The sequence below is a fragment of the Protopterus annectens genome, chromosome 3.part1 (assembly GCF_019279795.1).
Source record: "Protopterus annectens isolate FY-2018-M chromosome 3.part1, PAN1.0, whole genome shotgun sequence".
Taxonomy (NCBI): Eukaryota; Metazoa; Chordata; order Ceratodontiformes; family Protopteridae; genus Protopterus; species Protopterus annectens.
Genome location: NC_056732.1, coordinates 426,924,472 through 426,949,246, shown reverse-complemented (window position 1 = coordinate 426,949,246; position 24,775 = coordinate 426,924,472). Strand labels below are relative to the sequence as shown.

The following is a 24,775-nucleotide window of genomic DNA, read 5'->3' as shown; positions in this document are numbered from 1 at the left end:
ACATCCAGCATTTTTAACATATAATATCAAAGCACTAATGTGACCAATTTAGCCCATATGTTCCCTTGGCTGTTAAAGGCCATTGTAAAGTTCAACATTCGGGTAGCTATTAGAGTTTTCTTAGTATACCCTGACTGACTGATTCAGCCAACAATGTCGACTACCAGGAAACATGCAGGGGGTGTTGCATACACATCCCTACTGAGGCCCAGTTGTTGTCAGTGTACTCACAGTTCACCCATTATCCACTAGGTGTCAGTACAATAAGAAGCCTCACTGCCTCCACTCTAATCTTCCGGTTCTAATTCCTGCGGCTCATCTGTCTCTAATCAATTCCTTGTCATCTGTCAGGGCTTTATCCCTCTATGCCACGATGCTAACACAATATAGGCAATTGTTTTGTGTTATAGCCCACAATATATTTTTATCCCTACCTACAGGACAACTATGAGGCCCACCATGAACTACTGAATATCTGGATGACATCTCTTGGACCAAGAAACTGACCTCTCCAATTCTGTCAGCACATGATGTTTTGCAGTTTGCTTTAACATTTATCACCTTTTGGCTATTCATAAGTAAATTGATTCCTTGCACGGGCACAGTAGCTCTACTAAACATACTGTATGATACAGGTCGTGGGAGAAGAAATCTTTCAAAAACTCACTCATTATGGCTTACATTAAAGAATAACATGACATATCAACAAAACACACTTGACATTGTCAGTTGTTTTCCTGTTCTCATTTATGTGTGCAATATTTATCTCAAATTGTATGTTAACGTGCAAAACGCAGAGTATGTTCTTGATACTGACAAGTGGATAAATAGTTCACTTAATGATCAGACAAATGAATTAAAAAATTACACTGCTTAAATACAAAAAACACATCAATTAACAAGTTAACCAATTAATTAATTGGATAATGTGAATTAAATTATATTATTACCTAATAATAAATCTATGTTTACCAGTTCAACATATTAAAATATATATATAAATATATATATATATATAAAAATTAAAACGTTTTTTTAAAAAATAATAATATTTGATTTATTATTATGTAGGAGCAGGTTATTTGTAGGTGTTGTGTCTAGTAAACTTGTTGGGTAGGTAATAATATAATTTAATTCACATTATCCAATTAATTAATTGGTTAACTTGTTAATTGATGTGTTTTTGTATTTAGTGGTAATTTTTAATTCATTTGTCTGAGGAAGTGCAATTGATGGTGCATTTTTTTTTGATTTGTGGATTTCTCTTTTTTCCTTTTGTGGTTTATAGTTCACTTAATGAGACTGTAAATATTATTGTGTTGTTTAGTACAATATCATATTTTACATTTAAATGTTTGTTAATTAGACAAGTCTTGCTTAACAAAACTACTGTTTTAAACAGGTGACTTGGGAACCTGAGTTATGTTACCTGCTCATAGGTGTAACATGTTCACCTTATACAATCTTATTTGATGTATTTGCTAAGTGAGTCTAAAGAACATATAAATGTGTTTTAAAAGTCTGCCATAACTAGAAAGAATTCCCTTTAACATCTGCAGCTAGTTATCAGGTACCATTTGGCACTGCAAAGAAAGTTAGGATCACATTTCAAATGTGATAAGGTGGCAGTATCCTGAGGTCTTGTAACTTTCTATGTATGCTTCTGTTATCCCTGTGGCCGTGCATGATTATCTTTTGTTATATTTTCTTAATATCTTATTCAGAACTTTTTTTTTATTTTAAGTAACTTGTTCAGTGTATTCAGAACACAACAGTGTGTTTGATTGTATGCTAGTCACATTCTGACTATCTTATATGGAATCAGTTGTAAAAACAGTTACATGTGGCTATGTTATTCCCGTAAAAGTACATGTATGACAAAGGATAATGATGCATAAACTAGACAACAGCAGACAAAATGTTGGCATATTATATCTCGTTAGAAAACAATTTCACAACACACTGAATATTATTTTAAGATAATACTGCTAATAACAAATTGTAACCACTGGAACTGATTATTTTGTGTATTGATTACTGCGATTATTGTGAGTACTTATATGATCATAAAAGGAATGCTTCTTACTTTCTAGGTTTCATAAACAGAAATTGCAGGGTTTGAGGTTATCATTAATTGCATCGATCTAGAACCTAAAATAATGTGTTTACCATGCATCTGGTCATGTTTGTTCACAGTGCATATTTTTTATATTTTTCTTTACAAAAATTGTTTTTGATCATTACAGATGTTATGCAATTGATGATTTTTTAAAATATCCTTATGAAGGAGGGCTGTTTGGTTGAAGAAATAATAATATTGCTCATAAAGTACTAACCTGTTGTAAAAATCCACCATGAAGCCAGTAATCGGAATTAAAAATTAAAAACTGATATTTATTATCAACACAGATCAAAAACTGCTCTAGCGCCTTGGACCACAGGTCTTCTAGTTTATAAACATCAATAAAATACATCATTAAATACTCCACGCAGTTAACATCAGTGATGCAATTATCCCTTACAAAAGAGACTTCCTAATGCATTCCATATTAAGACCACCATGTGTCAGGGTTCCATATTTTAAAATAAAAATAGTTTCCTTAAACAGCAATTTATTCTTTAAAAGAAAACCATTATCAGCAGTAACATGTTCCAAAATACAACTCTTTAAATCAGTAGACCAGCCCCCCATGAAATGCATTAAAATTAACTGCTAAGGGGCTTTCATGTTTATAATTCCTGATGTCTCTCAAATTTTCCTCCAACTAAAATTGCAGTCTTTTAAGTGTCCATTCAAGAAAGAACCTGATTGGCTTGTAGCAATTTTTCCCTAACAGTTAAGGTTGCATGGCTGGATGGAGCAGATGTCAGCAAAAGCTGTAATCTTTCGGGTCTGCTTCTTCCAGAAAACATTACCTGATTTACTGCAGCATTTGGTAAGGACCCATGTTTTGTCCCCGGATGCAGGCTTGCAGCATTTGTTGCAGGAACCACATCACTTCAGTGCTTGCTTGAATTTTTTTATGTGTGGTTAGTGTTACCTTCAGAACAAGATACACTTCTTGGCAGGAAACGTTTGATAGTGCAAATGAAAATGTCTCTTTTTCTGAAAGCTTGTGGCTAATGTGTAAGTACTGCTGACACCATGTTATTTTCCAGTATCGTGCACTCATAAAAAGACATATTTCTTAAGTGTTAGCCTTTGTCGGTGGGTTTTTTTTTTTGTATTATTATTATTCAGAGGAATTAGGTTTCTTTCTTTGTCCTTTATAGAGTTTTAGTTTATTGTGTTAAAAAACAAGTCCAGCAATGCTGTAATGCAGTGTGTTGCTCCACAGGTAGAGGAATTTGATTGCTGGTGTCAAGCTGCCATGATGTGACCACTGACTCAGGGCTTGTTGTAGTCCAGTGCTGAGAAGATTTAGAAGTACAAGACCATGCATGCGCACCCTAACAGGGCATCCCTTTGTTAAATACAATGCTTATCATTGGCCATGACTTGAAGGATATGCACAAATGAGAGGAGGAAGATAGTAGACAGACTTTACACAGGTGATAGGGAAGGTTTAGAACCATGGCTGTTATACCTGGGGGCAAAACACATCAGACAGTTGGTAGGATGCACGTAACTAGCTCTTACTTTCCAAAATGATTATGACTGAATCAGCTTTGTCAGTTGATTTAAAAATGGTCGAACAAGATGAAAATGCACAATACACAATAGTATTATTGAACACAAGTGAGGGGTATTTTTGGTTCTAAATGAAGCAGAAAATGTATCAAAATGGAAGCTGTTTCCTGAGATTTTTTCAGATGAAGCATATGTTTTTTTTCCCTTTATTTCCTTCCCTTTTAGTCAGTTGCACTTATATATTTTTGTTTAATCTTTGAGTAAGTACAACTTAAAAGATTTCCCTAGAATTGTTGCAGTGTAGCTTTTTTATATCATACAGCTGTAGAATGGAAACTGTACATCTGTTCAGATAACTGTTATTATGCTTTGCAAGTCCTCATTAAATATTACTGCTCATCTTGGCAATTACAGTGTTAAAATCTAGTCATGTTATATTTAGCTAAAATATGATCATTACTGCTTATAACAGAATTATAGAAAGATAGCACTGCTGCAAACGCTGTGCTGTTTTTCTCTAACGCAGATATTTAATTATAGTCTTTCAAAGATTGATGCTTTTGCCTTCAGTTCTGTATTTTTTAAACACACTGAAAACATATTTATAAATATTTTATTGCATGTCAGAAATTAACCTCAATCAAGTATCACGAGAAAAATGTGAGCATAGGATACAGGAGGCAAAGAAGAGGATATGTAATAACCTTACATTGCACTAACGAGAGGGAAGAGTCTAAAAAATGTGGTGTGAACTCTTTCTAGCACTCCATAATGAGAACAAAGTAGAAAATAAAACAAGCTAACTGCTGATGTATTTCACTGTTGTTAGCAGTATTTGCTCCACATATACCTTACTCCATTTGTAGAATGTACTGGTAATACAGAAAATGTAAGGCATGTCTCTGCTTAGGCTTCTTGGAGAGAGTGGTTGTGTTTGTCATTCTAAATCACTCATTCCACATTCCATTATACACCTTATTTAGAAAAGGAAGTGGGTTGTTAACTGCGGAAGATCTCACCCCATTTCTGTCATGTATCAAAAGTAAGGACAAAAGCATATGCCGGGTCCCTCATTATGTCGGTCACTTCACATATATCTGATCCTATATGCTTAGCATAGCATAACAGAGGAGACCATCTGCCATTAGTTTAGCCTGTAGCATTCACCATGACTGACAATTCATCACTGTGCGTTTGTTTCCTTTGTCAGCATCTCCAACCGGTTTACTTCCCCCACCAGTTTGCCAGTAGCGGTAGCCATTTCATATAATTTGAAATTTTCTCTCACAATATCTCATATGATAATATGAATGTAGAATTCATTCCTATGGATATTCTCTTTTAGATTTCTTACCAGCAAATCATTTATGGGAAAGGAAGTGAACAATGTTAGTGGTACAACAGGCAGTGCACTCACCTTTGGTGCAGGATGACCAGAAGGTTATGGGTTATATTCCCACTCCAGGTGACAGAAGACTAACATTGCAGTGCAGCATTATGGGGGGTGGGGGGTATTGCATTCCTGAGTGTGTCTTCCTTCAAATGAGAAGTTAAACCAAACTTCCATCTGCTTGAATTGCTGGTAGCTCAGGTGGATGTACAAGTCCCCACAGCACATATCAAAAAGAATAGGGGCCAAATTACCACTAGTAGTATAAATATCACCTTGGGTATACCCTGAAAAGAGGCAACTATCCTAGTCGGACTAATCTGATAAACAAAGGGCTAAAAATTAAAGATGTGTAAATAAGATGTGATTTCATAGAAAAAGGACTACATTATCAGATATTCCCCAAATTTAAAGATTTAGTATCAGTCCCCAACTCCATTGTATCACCATCAAGTTTATCCAAGTTCTGGCAAATACCTCCTCTAGTGTGTTATGAGTTAAAAATATATATAACTATTCAGGTTAATAGTTTTCATTCAGCTGAAGTTTTTTTTTTTTCCTGAAGATTGAATGTCATCAAACACTTTTCAAAAAGTGGGTTGGGTGAGTATTGATACCATCCTTACAAGTGTTATGTAGGCACATACGACTACTTTATTGTGAAGTATATTTAATTGACATTCTTTTGACTCCAACGCTACTTATGTAACTGTCTTTATATCTGCAATGTTGATTATATATTTGTGAGGAGGATGAAAGAGATGGAAAAGGAAAACATTTCCTCTTATTCTTAAAAAAAAGGAAGACAAGGTTAGAGCAACAGGCTTGAGAGACGTAAATTAGAGTTGTTTTAGTAATTTAAAGATACCCTTTATAGTACAGTTTGAAATGGCAGCTGCATGTCTTAACTGTCTTATCAAACTCCCATGAACTTTTCTCACATTTTCCCCACCCTTCATAAAATTGATACATGTTTGATAATCCACTAAAGACTGTGTCATTTAAGTAAGACAAACAGTGGAGTTCAAGACATGGAATCATTCAGAATATGCATGTTAATGCAATTCCTTTTTCTTTATTAACATTCCAAATGTATTAACAGCAATATTTAAAAATGAACCTGCTGTACAATATTATTTTTTACAGTTCCCTTAATTTATTATTTTATTTATTTAACATTTGTTTTATTTAACATTTGTTTTACCAGAATAGTCCAACTGGACGGCTAGTGTCCATTTTTAGCGGAGTCCAAAAGTTACAGTGTGAATACATGGTTGCATGATTGTTAAAAAAAATAATAATTTATTAGATATTTAGTTGAGAGTTATGGGTAGCTGGCATCTCCCCTGGAATGTGTTCATAAGCAATGAAGTCTATCATCTTGAAGACTCTACACCCTAACTGACATGGCTGATTTTCATGTTAATCTGACTTGGACACACAAGATCTAGAAATATGGAGCCCCTTCCCAGTTTTTTGAAATAGTCTTTTGAGATTAATATTCTGTTTGCAAGTTATATGCCAATAATAGTAAACAAAACCACCAGTATTAGACGGACCCCCATTGTTATATTACTTGTCATACAGGATCTACAGAGACACATCTGATAATTAAGATAAATTATACCATGAAGAGACATTGGGAACTACTTAAATATTCATGGAGTTACATCAGAGTATTTCTGCCACCCTTGATGCCTAATCTATAAGTGTCAAGGACTGTAAATATTGATGGTAATTTAAGTCCTGTTTCCTTAGTTTCTTAGTGTAACATGCCCTTAGTGGAACTGATATGACATTGTTCAAACAATGGATGTCCTAACATATTCCCATTCTTATTCAGTTGATGGTACCCATTTCCTTTTGGTTTACAAGATTTTTAAACTGTTATAGTCTGCTCTTCTAGAGTCCATATAAAAGTGCACACATTTTAACTCAGTTGGATGGCCAACCAATATAAGACTGAATATGTTAGTGTCTCTGATGAGTAAGAACACACTTCTTATGGCTGCACAATGTGATACAGTTGGAAAGAAAATTTAAATTACTTAAGTACTACTGGAACTGACTTTTCTACTATGGACCTAATGGGTTAATTCCTACTACATGTAGATTTAAGTTCTGTCTCAGAGTATGTTACTTTATATGTGCCATTTGAAGTGGGAGAGCATCTTCAAGTGATTCTCTAGCAGCAAGTATACTGACAGAAGAGGAATTATAATCCCATTGGCTTTAAAATACCAGAAAAGTGAATCATTCACCTGCTAGCACAGAAGTTAAGGCATAAGACTACCAACTAGTAGACCTGGGTTCAAAACCTCATTGGAATACAACTGAGTAGCAGCTGTATCGGTGCACAAAAAAGACTTGGCAATCTATTTCAGTGATATATACTACAAAAACCCTAAGGGGTCTACCCATAAAGTTGTCATGAGTTGATTTCATTTTGGAGGCAGTTATTTGCTTGCTTTATTACTGCTATTATACATTCATAGCATTCATACAGGCAAATTACATAGGTAAATGTAATTTTGTGACTCATTACTGCAAGATATAGAATAGTGGGACTAAATGTGTTTAACAAAGTTTTGTTAAGCATGTATCACTGCTATTAATCCTTGGTCTTGTGCTACAGCATGAATTATGGCCACCAATGTACTTTAGACAGCTGCGTTTATTGTGTGTGGCAGAATGAAGTGTATTACAGCTTTTAAAGCTGTTATAAAAATCAAAGATATACTTTTGTTCTGGCTGCTTTCTTTGAGGCAATGATAATTGTATTAGTGCTTTCCAAGCTGTAAAATGCTTCATGCTCTTGTAGTTTTATATTTTTCATCTTTTTTTATCTTTGAACTGTAGCACATTGGAACAGATAGAATCCCATTTGCTACAGTATCTTGTCTGGCAGCACTAATTGTGTTGGAACTTTCAAAGATGTGAAACACTTTGACTTCCTTCAGTTTAGATCACCTACACTTTTTATGTATGCATATCTTTATTACTGTTAGTACATAGAGATGGTCAAGCTTTATCCGCTATAAAGAATTGTTTTTCAGTCTCAGTCAAATTCAGGTTGCTACATGTCCTTGATTTGTACGTCTAACATACGTCTATAAAACTGCACTTCACTCTGTTCTACATGCATTAGTTTACATTTATTCTTCAAGCTATTGACTTGGTTATGAGCAGAGATCTAAAAATAATCTTTTGTTTATCCTTCTTGTAGTCAAAATAATACAAAGTTGTCTCTACTATGAAGGACTATAGATTACAATTTACATCTCCTTCATTTAGTCATTTCTGTTGAATACATAAAAAATGTTTTTTTTCTTTGAAGACCAGTGCTAGTTACTTATAAAAGTAATACGTTACTATTACTAGTTACTTTTCAGTGAAAGTAATATATTACTATTGCTTATTACTTTTTCTAAAAAATAATGTATTACTATTACTAGTTACTAACTAAAGTAATGTGTTACTATTACTAGTTACTAACTAAAGTAATGTGTTACTATTACTAGTTACTAACTAAAGTAATGTGTTACTTTTACATAAGTATAGTTTATCAATTATAATACTGAGATTTACTCACACAAGTCAGCTTATGCATATAAGTGCATTATTAAAGTTGAATACACAGTGTTACAATGATGATGATTAGCATTTAAAAATGGGTCTATATTATCTTGCCAAAAGTTGTTTCCAGCAAATACGGCAAGATCGAACCTCAAACCACAAAAACTCAATAATGTGAATGGCCAGGTCACTGTTTTTTTTTTCCTAGGAAAAAAATTGGTGGACCAACTAACTACCACAGACCATTTAAATTATTACAAAGTAGGGGGGGGTTGCCCCATACCCCCTCCAAATAAATATACCAACTCCGAGATCACACTACAGTGGGGTAAAGGGCAATTTCACAGTGACGGCCAACTGATTTCTTTCCCTAGGAAAAAAATCAGTGACCTGGCTATTCGCGTTCGTGGGTTTTTGCAGTTTGAAGTTCGATCTTGCCGTATTCACTAAAATAGCTTTCAGCAAGATAATATAGACCCTTTAAAAACTCTAGCAGAGGAGTCTTTGTAGCTGGGCAGCACAGTGGTGCAGTGTTTAGCATTGTGACCTCACAGCAAGAGGTTCTCCAGTTCAGTTCTCAGCTGGGTTGCCTTCTGTATTGAGTCTGCATGTCCTCCATACCTCTCAACCTGGAAACATCAAAAATATGGACAAAGGCCGATGAAAAGTAGGTACGAGTGGCCAAAATTGTGATGCTGATTAAAATAAAATGTACATACATATCCATGCAACCCTGCCAACTCCAGTGGGATACCAACATAAAGATTGAAGTCACTAAATAATAAATAATGGCAGACATTTGAATTTCAGACTTCACATCAATCAGAAAATACATAATAATAATGCAAAACCTGTTATTCCAGCAACTATCTGAGTTTACATGAACAATATTTAAAATTTGTCCCTATTTTTTGCTCTTTGTCCCACCATTATTTTTTGCTTTGTCCAGATTTGTTGCTCTGAGACATTGAGGGGTATGACTGACACACACACACACACACACACACACACACACACACACACACACACACACACACACACACACACACACACACACACTTCCCTACTTCCTTGGACTACAAAATGTGGCAAGACACTTTGTTTTGTTGACACATAGTAAACACGTTAACATTAAAAACAACAAGAAATATTGTGTAAAAGCCATGTCTTGCAGTGGTTCATTATAAATCACAAGCTGCATTCATACACTTTGGAATTCACCCAAAAAAGCAAATGAAATGGGCCGTATAAATCTATGCTTGAGCTGGTAATAATATTCTCCAACTGCGCACATAACTTACCAACTTAAAGTAGAAAACGTAAGTGTGCATGTGCATCAAAGCAACACAAAGAGTACGCGTGTATACGGCAGTCAACGCAGTGAAGGAAGGATGACCACTAAAGCCACCCACACCTGTTTTTTGGATAAAGCATATGAAGGCATTAAGTCACTATTTTTAATGAAACAATAGCTTGTTGATTATGAAAACTAAAGCATACAAGTTTTTTAGCTACTAATATAAATGGACTTGTTAATACCATTTGTGCTGTATTTTTGCAGGATGTTACTGTTATAAAATAATAAAGGTCATTTGCATTTGCCAGTTGTCTTGCAACCTGCCTACGTGATGCTGCATTATAAATATGCACTGATTGACATGCAGCCTGCAGGATGACAGTGAGTACATGAGACTCCAAGTGACAGCATTTATTTGTGCAGTTAGACTAACCTTCAGCTGTAAATGCCACTTGATGTACCCAACCAGCAAGCATTTACTTCACAAAAAAAAAATATGAAATCTACACTGGCCAGTGACCAAAGCTGCAAAATGTAATCAACTATCTCTGTCATATGTTTAATGTACAGCTATGTGGTTCCTACACTGTTTATTTTCTGGAAGATATTCTTTTCTCTTGTCTCAAATAGCACCATGACAGGAAATTGCACTTAAAAGAAATTGAGAGATAGTCTGCCTTATTTCATACCCATCAGCAACACACCTAACCCCCTCAGGCTGACTAACACTATTCCTGGAATCTTAGCCGCTCCCCTGGACAGTTTGCAGTTAGTTAACTCATTTCTAGTAATGTGTGCTCCAGGCCTCTTGCAGATGCAAACAAATAATCAAAGAGGAGACCACTAGCAACACTTACCAGCCCCATATTACTAATTTTCTGTTGTTATCCACATTTCTACAGATTTTGAAACACTTTCCACTCCAAGCCTGAGTCTGACCAACAGCTGCTTGTAAACAATTAGGGACTGACACTAAACCCGTACTCCAGATCCTTCCCAGCTATCCCCATCAGTCTTACAACTAGTAGCAACATACGTCACCACGATTTGAAACTCCACTTTCACATATTTATTAAAAATCCAAAACACTGCCATTTAATACTTGTGTAACTCTTATCTCTACATATGGTATATTAGAACAAAATATTTTGGTGTCATAATGATGGTCATGTTATTACGTAATATATTACATATATTATTTTTCCACTGGGCAGTGACGTTTGGCATTACTCTTTCACTTTAAAACTGATCAAAAGAAAACTTGACACAAAACAAATGTGAATGTACTGTGTTTACTACCCCCAGCAGTACTGGCTGCTTGCAGTGTAAGACAATACCTACTGCAAATGTTGGTAGAAGTAATGGAGTTTCTATGTGCAGATAGCTGTAAATTCATAAGTTCATACCACACACACCATGCACCACACATTCTACTACATCTGACATGATTCCCAGTCCATGCCCTCGCTGTCTTGCATTAGTTTCAGTGTGAAGTTGAACTAGTTTGGGGGCCAGCTGGGCTCGGTCACGGTGCCAAAACTAATGTGAGCTTTTAAATCTCCATAAAGATAGACATTATTTAAAAAAAAAGTTTTGCTTGATGGAGTCATCCTATGTTATTTAATGGATGTAACACAATGAGAAATAACTTGGAGTAACTTATTGACCTATTTCCAATGATCCGAGTGACACAATGCTGCAAGCAACGTCACCACCCACAGTTTGCAACTCCTGCCTGACTCTGAGTCTAAAAATCATGAATTGAAGGGACTACTCAGAAATTAGTGGTACCCCATTATTTTGCCCTCAAAACTGGTAAATACCAAGGAATTTGGTATTGACCTCCCTGTGTTCACTTGGGCTTCCTCCAGGTGCTCTGGTTTCCTACCACAGTCCCAAAACATGCTGCAGGTGGATTGGACATGCTAAATTGGCCCTAGATGTGATTGTGTGCATACATGTGCCTTCTGAGGAAGGTTGGGTGCTGGGCTGGCAACTCAACTGCCAATTTTTCTGTGGACCGATGATCTGCCATGGTGACTCCTAACAGGAGCAGCCAAAAGGAGAAGATGACAACTAGTCTTTAGAGCTAGAGTCTCACAAATAATAATTAAACCAAACCATATATAGCCAGCAGCACAAGACCTATAAAAACCCATCACATCTATTTTCAGCAACTAAAAATCGAAACCCGAAAAGAATTTAAATAGAGCATAACAAAAAATTGTCAGAACAAAAGTTGGTTAATCATAGATCCAAAAACACCCAAGAGGATGATAAAAAACAATGACACCACTGGAACCAAACAGCACTGCTGCTAACAGTCAGAAGTGAAGTGGGCCACAACAAGGATATGTTGTTGAAACTTTAATAACAAATACCCACAGTTGTTGAGCGCTTTCTTCCCATTAAGGGACTTCATCACAACTTTTGGCTGTCATAAAATGCTTGTATAAATACAATCATTTCATGTCGTGATATAAAAATTGACCAATGGCATACAAAGGGCAGATATCATATAGCAATAACACTCTTAAACATTACTTAAAAATAGCATTCACATCACTATTAAAAAGATGTATAAATATGAATATAAATATATATATATGTATGTGTGCAAAACTGCATACTAGATGTAAAATGTTGTTAAACCTCCAATTGTTTTAATTTTAATACTGATGAAATTGAACATGCTTCATTCAATCTAACAACAGAATGACTGCCCTGGTATTAAGCGAAACATATGTCAAGGTTTCACGCAATGAGCTGAATATAGCTTATGCCATGATTGATATGGCGTTATTCGAAATGCTTATGCAGGGGCATAATATTCAAGATGACTACATATTTATGGAAAACAATCAGCCGGTCATTGCTGGAATCTTTGAGATTCCTAAAATTCATATGTAAATGACTGACACCTCCCCCGACCTATTGTTCATGCTAACAGGTCCTAAACACGTTATATTGCAAAAATTTTGGACCATCAGTTAAAGGACTTTATTGGTCAAATATTACACATTTCTCATGATTCATGGCATTTTAAGTAAAATTAATACTGCTGCATATGATGAAAACTGTTTTTTTTTTTTTTTTGTGACTAGCGATGTGAATAATTTATATTCTGTTATACTCTACAACATGCGGCTGAGATGTTTTTAGAAAGTCTTGTTTGATATTAGTAGGATGGAGACAGATAAAACTGACATGGTTACAAGCCTTATGGAGATTGTATTAACTAACAATTTCCTATTTTTTGAAGGGCAATTGTTTAAACAAGTGGCTGGTGTGGCAATGGGGGGGGCCTGTGTCCCCAGTTTTGCAAACCTGGTGATGGCACAATGGGAGTATAAATTTGTGTTAAACAGTATTTACAGTGGTTGTTCGTCTTATTGTACCCATTATCTGGATGATATTTGTGTTTTATGGATGGATATGGATTGTCTTATTGTACCCATTATCTGGATGATATTTGTGTTTTATGGATGGATATGGAAGACCGCTTAAAATAATTCATTGAATATATAAATAGTTCCACTGACTTTTTAAAAGTTCCATTTGTTTATGATGCTGAATGTATTTATTTTTTAGATGTAAAACTGTGTAAGAATAAGGTCCACAGATGTTTTAGTTCCAATTTATATAGAAAAACATTTTGAAATGTATATCTTTACTTTACCAGTTGACACCCTAAGCATCAAAAGAGGGTGGTAGTCAAGGGGCAACTGGTGAGGTTAGTGAGGATGATCACTAAGAATGAAGTATTTGATAGGGAATGTAACATCTTGTTAGATATGTTTTGTAAAGGTGGTTACCCTTTAAACTTTCTTCAACGTTCTTACAGAAATTAAAAACAAGGTACTTCTAAAGCGTTTTAATGGTGTAAATACCCCCTTACTGAAGTTACCAGACCTTGCTGAGAATAATTTGAATGAAGGGGACACAGCTTTTATTTTACTGGTTTTGCCTAGGATTCGTGGGAAGGAAATAGTAGACAGTAATTAAACCATGACTTTTATTACTGTTTTTTCTATAGATAGTGGTGCATTTTTGATCACATTAAGAACAACTGGTGTATTTTCTCCTCCGATTACAAAATCCTGAAAGTTTTGGGGAATGGACCTTTGGTTGTATATAAGAAGGATAGGTCCTTTAAAGCACTTTTGGAGGAAAAAAGACAAGAAGAGATCATGTCATAAAATGCGGATGGCTAAGTGAGGTTATTCTTATTGTAAACATATCCTAGTAGGTGAAAGTGTGGTTATTAGATGTATCAAATATAGCATCAATGGGTATTTTAACTGTGACTCAACCCAAGTTGTTTATCTGGCTAGTTGCCAACATTGTCTGACTTTTTATGTCGGGAAACATGTAGGAAGTTTAAAGAAAGAATATATGAACACCTAGTGAAAATTAAAAAAAGCAGAAATACCAATGCCCTTTTCAGGCCCTTTTCTTAGACCACCCCTTACATGCTTTTAAATTTACAGTGTTAGATCAGGTTAAGAAAGATATGAGCAGTTTAGTAGTTGATGAACACCTACTTAAATCTGAATTGATATGGCAGTTAAAATTAAACGCTTTGGAAAGGCCTAAATTAAATGAAGCATGTTCAATTTCATTAGTATTAAAATTAAAACCAATGGAAGTTTAACAACATTTTACATCTACTATTCATTTTTTCACACACACGCACATATATATATATATATATATATATATATATATATATATATATATATATATATATATATATATATATATATATACATATATATAATATATATATAATATTTATATATATATATATATACACACACACGCACACGCACACACACACACACACACACACACACACACACACACACACACACACACAAACATATTTTTAATATTTGAAATGCTATTTTTAAGTAATGATTAAGAGTTATATCGTCATTTGGTAACTGCCTTTTGTATGCCATTGGTCAATTTTTATATCACATAATGTGAAATGATTATATTTATGCTGAGCATTTTATTACATCCAACAGATGAAGTCAAGAAAGAGCTCACAACTGTGGGTATTTGTTATTAAAGTTTCGGCTACATTTCCTTGTTGTGACTCACTTCATTTCTGACTGTTAGCAGCAGTGCTGTTTGGTTCCAGTGGTGTCAGTGTTTTTTGCTATCATCTTGGGTGTTTTTGGTGTTTTATTTGGTTCCACTTTTTGGTCATAGATCCAGCAAAAAGTCCTGCTTTGCACTGGGTTGGGGTGTTGGGTGTTAAACCGAAGAGTGGTGAGTTTGATTCTGCCTGATGGCGGTATGGAGAACCAATGCCATTTATTATATGGCAAGGTAAGGATATGATCTCTAGCAGGCTAGAACTGTCCCAGGGTTAGGGGGTGTTTTAGTGGGTGACAGTCCCACAGTACTAGGGCAGGGCCAGAGTCTGGTCAGCATTAGCTGTCGATTCATTGCAGTACTAAAAATGAAATAAATTTTGCTCCAGACTAATTCTAATGATCTATTATGAATTGAAAATACACCAGGAACCGCGTATCCCCAACTTAGAAACAGTCAAAATGATCCAATAATGCATTGCTAAGTATCACGGCTCACACAAATAAAGATTTTGACTATTTATTTAAAAACAAAAAACGTAAAAAATCAAACCACATAGGTTAAGCACTTTCATCTACCACATGTTGACTTTATCAGAACACCATAGTGGTAATCCATATCATTTAAATAGTATAAGTTATCCAATGGGAATGGACAATCAGTTCAACACATCGTATTACATATTCATGGCCTAATACATATTCATACTGATGCTACATAGCCTATTCACATATAAAACCAGTGTACTTATGTGTTCATAAGATGCTTAAATAGATGAACCATCTCTATAATTCCTAACATATCTTCAGCATATAACACAATATTGTTTATGAAATAAATCCACTTATATATGAACTTTACTTTATGTTATATACATATTCTTTACTAACAAAACTACAATGTACATCATTAGAAAACCCTATTATATCCAGTATAGTCATAAGGAACTGGTATGTGTCTACCTGTTGTACTATCTAACTTCTAATAATGGTTTAGTAGAAATATAATCATTCAAGCCAGGGGCTTTGGCTGCATTTAACTTAAGCTGTCATTTAACTTCTTTTTCCCCTAAAATTGCCTTGATGTTCCCCCCTAATATTTGGCTTTACCTGTTCCAAAATTCCAAATTTGAAAACATGATTATCATTGTTCATTTGTATGAGTCTATATAATGCATTATTATGATCTCTTCTTTTAATACAATAATTGTGGTCATATATTCTTTTTCTAAGTTGTCTGTCCGTCTTCCCCACATAGAAACTCTGACAGACAATGCATTTAGCTAAGTATAAATAAATAATAAATAAATAAATAGTCAAAATCTTTATTTGTGTGAGCCGTGATACTTAGCAGTGTATTATTGGATCATTTTGACTGGATCTGTTATGAATATTATATGCTATGAGTTGTGCCAGCATTATGTTGTAATTTTTTATCCAAATTGCCCCCTCAAAGTATCTGTTATCTCCTAACATCTGATTATCTTCCATAGTTAATATCAATGGCACAAAAGATAACACACTTGCCTTTGGTGCTGGAAGGCTAGAAGTCTGTGGGTTCTCTTTCCACTCTAGGTGATTGGACTACTGATGGTACAGTGCAGCATTAGGGGGTGCTGCTCTCCGAGGGTGTTGTCCTCTAGATGAGATGTTGAACTGAGATCATATCAACCTATGTTGGTGGTAGCCTAGGTGGATGTAAAAGATCCCACAACTTTGCGTTTTGGAGGGTGGCCTAATGGTTAAGATGTTTGCCTTACAAACACAAGGTGCAGGGTTCAAGTCTCACAAGGGATAATTGGCTAGGCTGAAAATGGCTCGCAAGGGCAGTTAGCCTAGTACTAACCTATGAACCTATACTATCCAGGGCCACGACAAGTTTTCCACTGCTCTTTAGGGGGCGCTATCGCCCACATTGAGAACCACTGCTTTAAGCAAAAGTAACTGAAAAGTAATGCACATTTAAGTTACTAAAAGAAGTAATATATTACTATTAGTTACTATTTTGCAAAAGTAACTAGTTATATTACTGCTTACTAGAAATTGTAATATATTACTCCAATCACTGTTGAACACTGCATTTTAGTGATTTATGCACCTTTGGCTGGATGAAGAAGTCTCTTTCAGTTGATGTTATATGATTGTTTATAGGAGCATACATTAGTAGTCAACAAGTTTATTTCATCTTAGTTCAATAATGTCTCAGAAAAAAAATATTACTGTATATGAATCACTTGAAAGATTTCATTCTTTTGGCACTTTTTTATCATCAATGATTAGCATTACATTCCAAAAAAATAATCACATTTTTTACAGAACCATGTTCAATAACACTTTGCAGTCATTAATAGCACCCAGTAATGAACACTTGCAGTCATGATTAGAGCCTAGTAATGTTTTACTGTTTGTGTTTGTCTGACTTTTGTTAAGCAGAGAAGTTTTAGATGGAAGTTTAACATTTTAACATTTTGTTTAGAAAATGGTGGTCTGAATAGCTACTGTTATGTTAAAATTATCTGAATTACTTGCTATGACATACAGGAATGCATAGCCAGAAAAGCAAATACTTCAGAGATCATAATGCAAAATATGAGTTTGAAAGATATAGGCTTCCATTCTTCTAGAGGTACACCCCCAAACTAAATTTTTAGTGTGTTGCTGAGATAAAAGCTATCTTCTTCTTTGTCTTTCGGCTTTTTCCTGGTAAGGGGTCGCCACAGCGGAACTCTGGTCCGCTAATGATTGGCAGTAGATTTTTATGAAATACCGAGGTGCCAGCTCGACGCCCAACCTTCAACGAAGGCACTCCCATTTACGCACGCATGTCTTTCGAATGCTACCCAACTGCAGGGAGGACATGCAGACTCCACACAGAAGGCACTCCCAAGCTACGCTGAGAATCGAACGGAAGAACCTCTTGCTGTGAGGTAATAATGCTACCGCCGTACCACTAAGATAAAAGCTATAACAAATATATATTATAGTGACCTGTACATATGGAAACAGTATACAATGTCGTGAGTGAAGGAAGTATACAGAAAAGTATTAAAGGATGAACCATTGCAGGCAAAATGGTTATTATATACCAGCTAACTGAACATTTTTATCCAAGATGTGAAAATTATGACTTTTTATGGTTAATGAATAATGACATAATAAGGATATTCCAAAATTCAATAAAACTGCTAGAGAAAGCTGGGTTCAGATTCGAAGTCAATGCATTTGACCTGCCTGACCAAACATTCATTACAGTCCTTATGGTATTCCATCTGCAGGCATTGTGGTTCTTTATTATTTATTCTAAGACATTTTCATGTAGAGCAACTTTCACATCTTGTGCTAATCCAGGATTGCACTAGTAAAAACATAATTTATTTGATAGTGAATCTGTAATAGAGGCTATCTGAATATCAGCAGCAGTTTATTGGATAAAAATACTTATTTGTATATTCAGTCTAAAGATGAAGACTAGTATGTATGTAAATGCATTCCCCTAAAATTACCAAAGAAATGAAAGCACTCCTTACAGAAATGGCTATCGTATGATATTAACCTTTCAAAGCAGACCTTTGTGTTTTCAGCATGTACTGAATAATAAATTAAGTGCAACCTATGATTTATTTTGAGCTTTATTTTGATTAAGAAATTATTATTGTGTGCAGAAAGATTTATACTGATTCCCTTTGTTAACAAGGTACATTTTAATACTTTATTTTTTTGTAGTGGAAGATAACAGCCTGTCGATGAAAGGGAAGGTTACACTGGCACATATTACGGACAATTTCCAGATCCATGACCCAGAAGCAAAGTGGATAAATGGTGAGCTTTTTCTAATGTATAATATTAAGGCAAATAAATAATGAAGTTCATAGATATGGAATGTTTTATTGTCTGTCTACTGGTTTTTCATGCCCCTTCCTTGCAAACAGCAGCATTTTAGAACTAATTAAATTAATGACATATTTTGACTGTACAGCATTCATTTTAAACATCAGACAGGTAATCATTTGATCAGTATATAGAAATGAAGCATTGCAATGTCAAAGAGAGTGATGTGTACTTCAATTTGAAATACTGTGAAAATTCTGAGAAATGTGGAAGTGTGGCTAATCATAATACGTTTCACATTTTTGCCACGTGTGGAGACATACAGTAGCGACTTAAGATTTTGAGCTGGACAGAATTAGAGCAGAGATAATTAGAATATATACTGCAAACATATGCATTTTTATGTTGAGCATAGCACGTTTCTCTCTCATAATTTGCTTAGAAAAAGAAAACTTTAAAATGCCTTTCAGATTTCTTTACAGTACAATACGACTGATGACAATAAATGTTTGGTTGATGTCCTCTGAACTGTTAGAAGTAAATGCAAATAGGAATTAAAGCTGAAAGGTGACAACATATTGACAAATGTATGTAAATGAAAAACTTCCATTAGAAATACTTGGGGACTGGCCTTCTGATTCAAGTTATTGTGTACTTAATGCAAAAGGATAAGGCTTTTAGTCAGTCACAACAGATAATCATTCAACTGTTAGTTTGAAGCCCAGCTTAAGTAAATGGCACTAGCCTACTGTTATTCTGTTAGATGTATTGAAACTGAGGATTTTGTTGTAATTTATCTAACAAGTATCAGCATTACCTTTCCCATTTCTCTGTGCATTGTTAACACCACTGCAATATATTAAGTGAAGACTGACCATGTGGACATATGTTCAGTAAAGATGCTGGTATGTTATAATTGTAGACATTTTTGTTTGGCTAGCTTGTAATGGCATCTTTAGTATAAGCTGTTTGGTTTAACATGATGACAGGTAACCTATCCTGATTAGTATTGTGTGTTACTATGCATGACGCAATGCCTTTAACTTGAAGTACTACTTAAAATCTGATGTGAAACTGTTTTTTTTTAATATGCCTAAAAACTGAAAACAATAAATATGTAGTTTAATTCAATATTGCTCTGATATGGTGTTGCTTCTATAGGAATCTGTACATAGATGGCTCATGTGGTATGCTAGTTTACTAAATCAAGTTACTTTGGAAACATGTTGTAACAGACAAGACTGTGGGTTCTATTCCCATCCCTAGTGCTTGGATTAATTTTCCATTACTGACACTGCAGTGCAACATTGGGGGATACTGCACCTCTGAGTGTGCCATCTTTAGGAAAAGATTTTAAACTCAGATCCCATTTGCCTGAGTTGATTGTTCCTCAGGTAGAAATAAAAGATCCCACTGCTTTTATTAAAAAGAGTAGGGGGATTTTATTAAAAATAATCAAACAATATAAATATAAGAAAAAGAACACATATACAGAAAAGTAAAATCACATTAATAGTGTATACTAGTATAATAATAAAGTACTTGCTCACCCCATATGCCATAAATATTAATTTGTCACAGGGAAAATGTGTTGCATATCACATAGTGAGTTATATAATAATGCCACACAATAATTTTTCCATAGTATTTATGACGAGCAGACTAATATTCTATCTATAAAATCTGTGTTCTGAATTTTTACATTAGAATACACGCCATCTGAAGTCGTATCAAGAGTAATAGTTTGAAAGTGGGGAAAATGAAAATGTCTTTAACATTATATCTAAATGACATGAAGTTGACTACAATACAAAGAACTGTGAAAATCGTTTAGTCAGCAGTACAAATTATGCATAATCATTCAGACAACTCTTTATATCTTATTTGTCCTTCAACTGGCAGTTTTTTATCTCCATAAAAAATCTCAAAGTTCAAAATCATTCCTAAATCTGTATTACCTTTCAGTAATGGCAGTTCTAACAGTAAAGGTTTTGTCAAGTCATGGTTTATCATTAAAGCACTGATACATAATGCTCTCATACTAATCTTTCCTAATAGGAAAGACACCTGTAATACTAAGTTTCCACAAATGGATCTTATTCTGAAAGTGATTTGGTTCAAAAGTATCATAATATCAACATTGTGTATACAATATTTGCATGTCAGTTGAAAAATGGATATATTTTCTAACACAATTGAACATAAGATGTCTGTCAGTCAATGGTTAATCTCAGAAGTGTTGCTCTTTCAACCAGCACCCTCGGCAGGCACAATGAACCACCACCCCATCCCTTCATAAAGCACTTCACTGTATTAAGCCATTTGCTACAATTGCAAGGGATCATCTCATTACACTAGACCTTTGCCCCCTCCCAGCTCATCCATTGAAGAGTCAAAAAAAAAAAGGACATTCATTCTATTGGCACACCAGTCAGGTGTCCAGATGCACAACACATCCCACTGTCTCCTGTCCCAGCCATTAAGGTACCATCTTTGTGCCTTGCCCCCAACCCCTCCTTCAACATATTTTATTCAAAAAACACTTTCTTCTTTTAAATTGTAGTAAATTGTTTTCTAATAATGTAGCAAATATTTGATACAGTTTATACACTGCCTGCATGTAGCTCTGCACTGCTCAGGTTTTAGTTAAAAAAATGAATTTTTAAATTGTAGCTTGTACAATGTAAAATGTAGCATGCAGTTGCTACAGTTTCAACCTCACACGGTACACTACAATACTCAAGTTTGTCCGCAAATTGAATATCAATGTAAGATTAGGTTTCATTTAAACGTAGTTTGTTAGACATAGATACAATATTCTCTTTGCATAGGCCGACAAATGCAGCCATATTAAAGCAGACACATATATCCATTTAACATTTTACATGCAGTTTAAATAGAAAGGGATGTTTCATTGAAGGATACAAATGAGCTCAGAGAAATAACCTTCAGATAAGAATGAAATGTGATAACAAAATGTTGAGTACATTGAGTAAAACTGATCTTGTTTAGATGGTACAAGATTTGAGAACCAAGGTTAAAGAGGCATGTAGAACTTGCAAGAAATGTACAGGGTTTTAGTATTTTAAGGATAGAGACTTCAGACACAGGCAGTTAGTTAGTTTGGATTGATATGCAAAAAGTCATTGCAGTGCAGTCCGCAGAAGTTTGGTACAGACATTTGAGAGTGAGTTCATAAGTCAGGTCAAATATTTAGCTTTCCAGAATATTAATCATATCATTCAGTAGAAAAGAAATAATTCTGAATATAATGAGTACAGAAACTATGGACATTATAATTCAGTTTATTTCAGTTTTTCAGCACTGTTATTTGAGACAGTAAGATTTGATATGGATATTGTTGACATGTACCAACACTGCACATAATAAAACATTCTTGACCAAACTGTAGTGTATGCAGACTTTTATTCTGAAAGGTACAAGGAGATTTGGAACATAAAGGAGAGACTGGCACCTGTTCAGCAGATTTTTGGGTAATTAAAAGATAAAAAACATTTATTCCAGTTTCTTCCATTTATTTTTAATTTATTCCAGTATTCTGCAGGTTCTTTCAATTCTTACAATGGAGAGCCAGCCAAGAACCAAACCTAGAATGTTTTGATTTTTAAAGAGAGATTGGGATCGTCTGATAATATTCCACCCAACACTTTGTGCCAGTGACAGTTGTCCCTCTCACAGCTATGCTACTGACAAATCTTAAAAAGAAGACAAAGAGTATGTAAGGATGCCAATAAAAAACAGTTTTCAAACCTAATCTTCCATCAACACTATCACAATGCAAAATACCTCACTTAATAGGATTCACTTTACAATCTCAACCTCAAAAATAATTACATTAATGAAGTTTCAAATTTCATCAACAAAATAAATTTTCAACTGATACTTATGTGCAAGTATCAGTGGTACTGAAGTTAATCGAAACTGAAATGAACTGGCAGTCAAAATAATGACAAAAAATAATCAAAACAACTTTATTGTGTTTAAAGAATGAAATGTTTTCAGACTTCCTTGATTCCTAAAAATAGTTTTCGAAGAAGAAAAATTATTTTTCATACTTAGATTTATACTGAATCCACCAAATTTCCTAGGTTATGAAAAAAGTCTCATAGAGAAATTATTCCATAAAACTGCCATTTGGGAAGTATATTATTTAATACGGACATCATACTTATTCCAGTGTTTTACAATCTTCCCACATGGATAGACTCCTGGTTACTCCTGTTGTTATCCTACTGTTTTCTTACTCTTTTGATAAATGTGTAATGTGAAAACCTATTGGAGCTTTATTTGTAAAACAATTGGAGTTTTTTACATTGTTTACATTAAAACTTTGATTTTTAATCTTTGTAAAATTATGGAAGTTGTTATCCAATGCATATATATTTGTCCTAATGTACTACTTTGTTTATTAACTCGCTGACACCTATGAGGTATAGAATGTTCCACCTCTTACAGACTGCACATATCCTTGTCTTCCAAATCATTTTTTGAAAAATTAGCTTTACAAGTATAAGATAATCAAGGCTTTTCTACTTCAGGACTTCCTAGAATAAAAATCTTATTGTCATTTTATTGATAAATCATTGTCCTTTCTAATCCTGCCCTTTATAAGCTAGTAAGTCACTTAGTCAAAAAGCCAGACCCAAGAAAGGCCTTAGATGGCATAAGGAGCTGTGGGTGTTAACTAGAAGCATGTGAAGAGGGAGCTATAGGCTTGAATAAGCTAATGAATATAAAAATGTTGAAGCTTTTCTTCCTGGGCCTCCAATGAAAAGGGGTTTTAACAACCAAGTTGGACTTTCCAGGTAAATAAATGGAAACAAGCAAACAAATAAATAAGTAAATAAATAAATAAAGTATGTAAGTAAGTAAATAAATCAATCAGTCAATCAGTCAATAAATAAATCTGCTCAATTCTTGACCACGTTGCCAAACGGTCAGAAAAACACGTTGGAAAAAGTCACTCTTTTCTTCCTTCAAATTTTGGAAAGAAGAACCTCATCAATTTCTGTGCAAAGTGTATTTCTTTTAAAAGAATATGGTCTGCCCTTTCTTAATAATAATCTGCTGTATTGCATATGTTTTCTACAAGCATATATGTCAGTGCCTATTTTTCCCCCATTTGTATGTTGATTACAGTTAAAATCACAAATAATTGTTACATTCTTATTGACTGAAACATATGGAATAAGTGGACTCCTCTCATTAATATTAGTTTATGCAAAAAGCAATGCCAAACTATAAGTCTGTTAAATAGACGTATAACAAGAATAAGTCACCTGCCAAGAAGGACAACAACTTGACAAATTATAACTGTGTTACAATTATGTAATAATATAGCTGTACCCAAACACATCTTTCCCAAACCTCCATAAGATGTAATGAGGCCAGAAAGTTTGTGCTTACAGACATTGTAGATATGTTAAATCTTGAATGTTTAGCAGAGAAATAATATGCATATCTAGTTTTTACATAACCCAACAGTTAACATATGACATACTTCATTCAGTATACTATTAACCTTAATTGATTAAAGCTTTATCCTTTACATTTTTTTAGAAATGTGGTTTGGTAACAAACCAATTTGTCCAGGGACATCAGGTGTGGGATAGGTAGAAATAGTAATGGGAATTAAGAGGGTAGTGGGGGCATGAAGGGGTTAAATGGGAAACAATGGGGAGTGGGAGGAAATGACGTAAATGTTAGGAGTGGCTTAATGGGTTTTATGTGAGTGTAACTGAGTAAGGAATCCTATTTTGGTGTGAACTTGTTACCTGCACTCTCTCCATGTTTTTTGAAACATTGGGGATTGTGTGGTTATTTTATAAGTTTGGGTAGGTGGAGAAGAGGAGCAGGCTTGTCCTTCCTCTGTTCCTCCTCTGCTGTTAGATGTTCCTTTCAATTAGTTTGGAAATGAACGTGAGCGA

General features: G+C 34.6%; 1 protein-coding gene across 1 annotated transcript in view; it reads left to right on the top strand.

Moving 5' to 3' along the window:
* Positions 1–24,775, top strand: part of DPP6 (dipeptidyl peptidase like 6) — a 2,722,860-nt gene that overhangs the window by 799,186 nt on the left and 1,898,899 nt on the right. Inside the window, exon 3 of the mRNA XM_044066886.1 lies at positions 18,723–18,818. Coding sequence (XP_043922821.1) covers positions 18,723–18,818 — 96 coding nt within the window. The remainder of the gene's footprint in view (positions 1–18,722; positions 18,819–24,775) is intronic.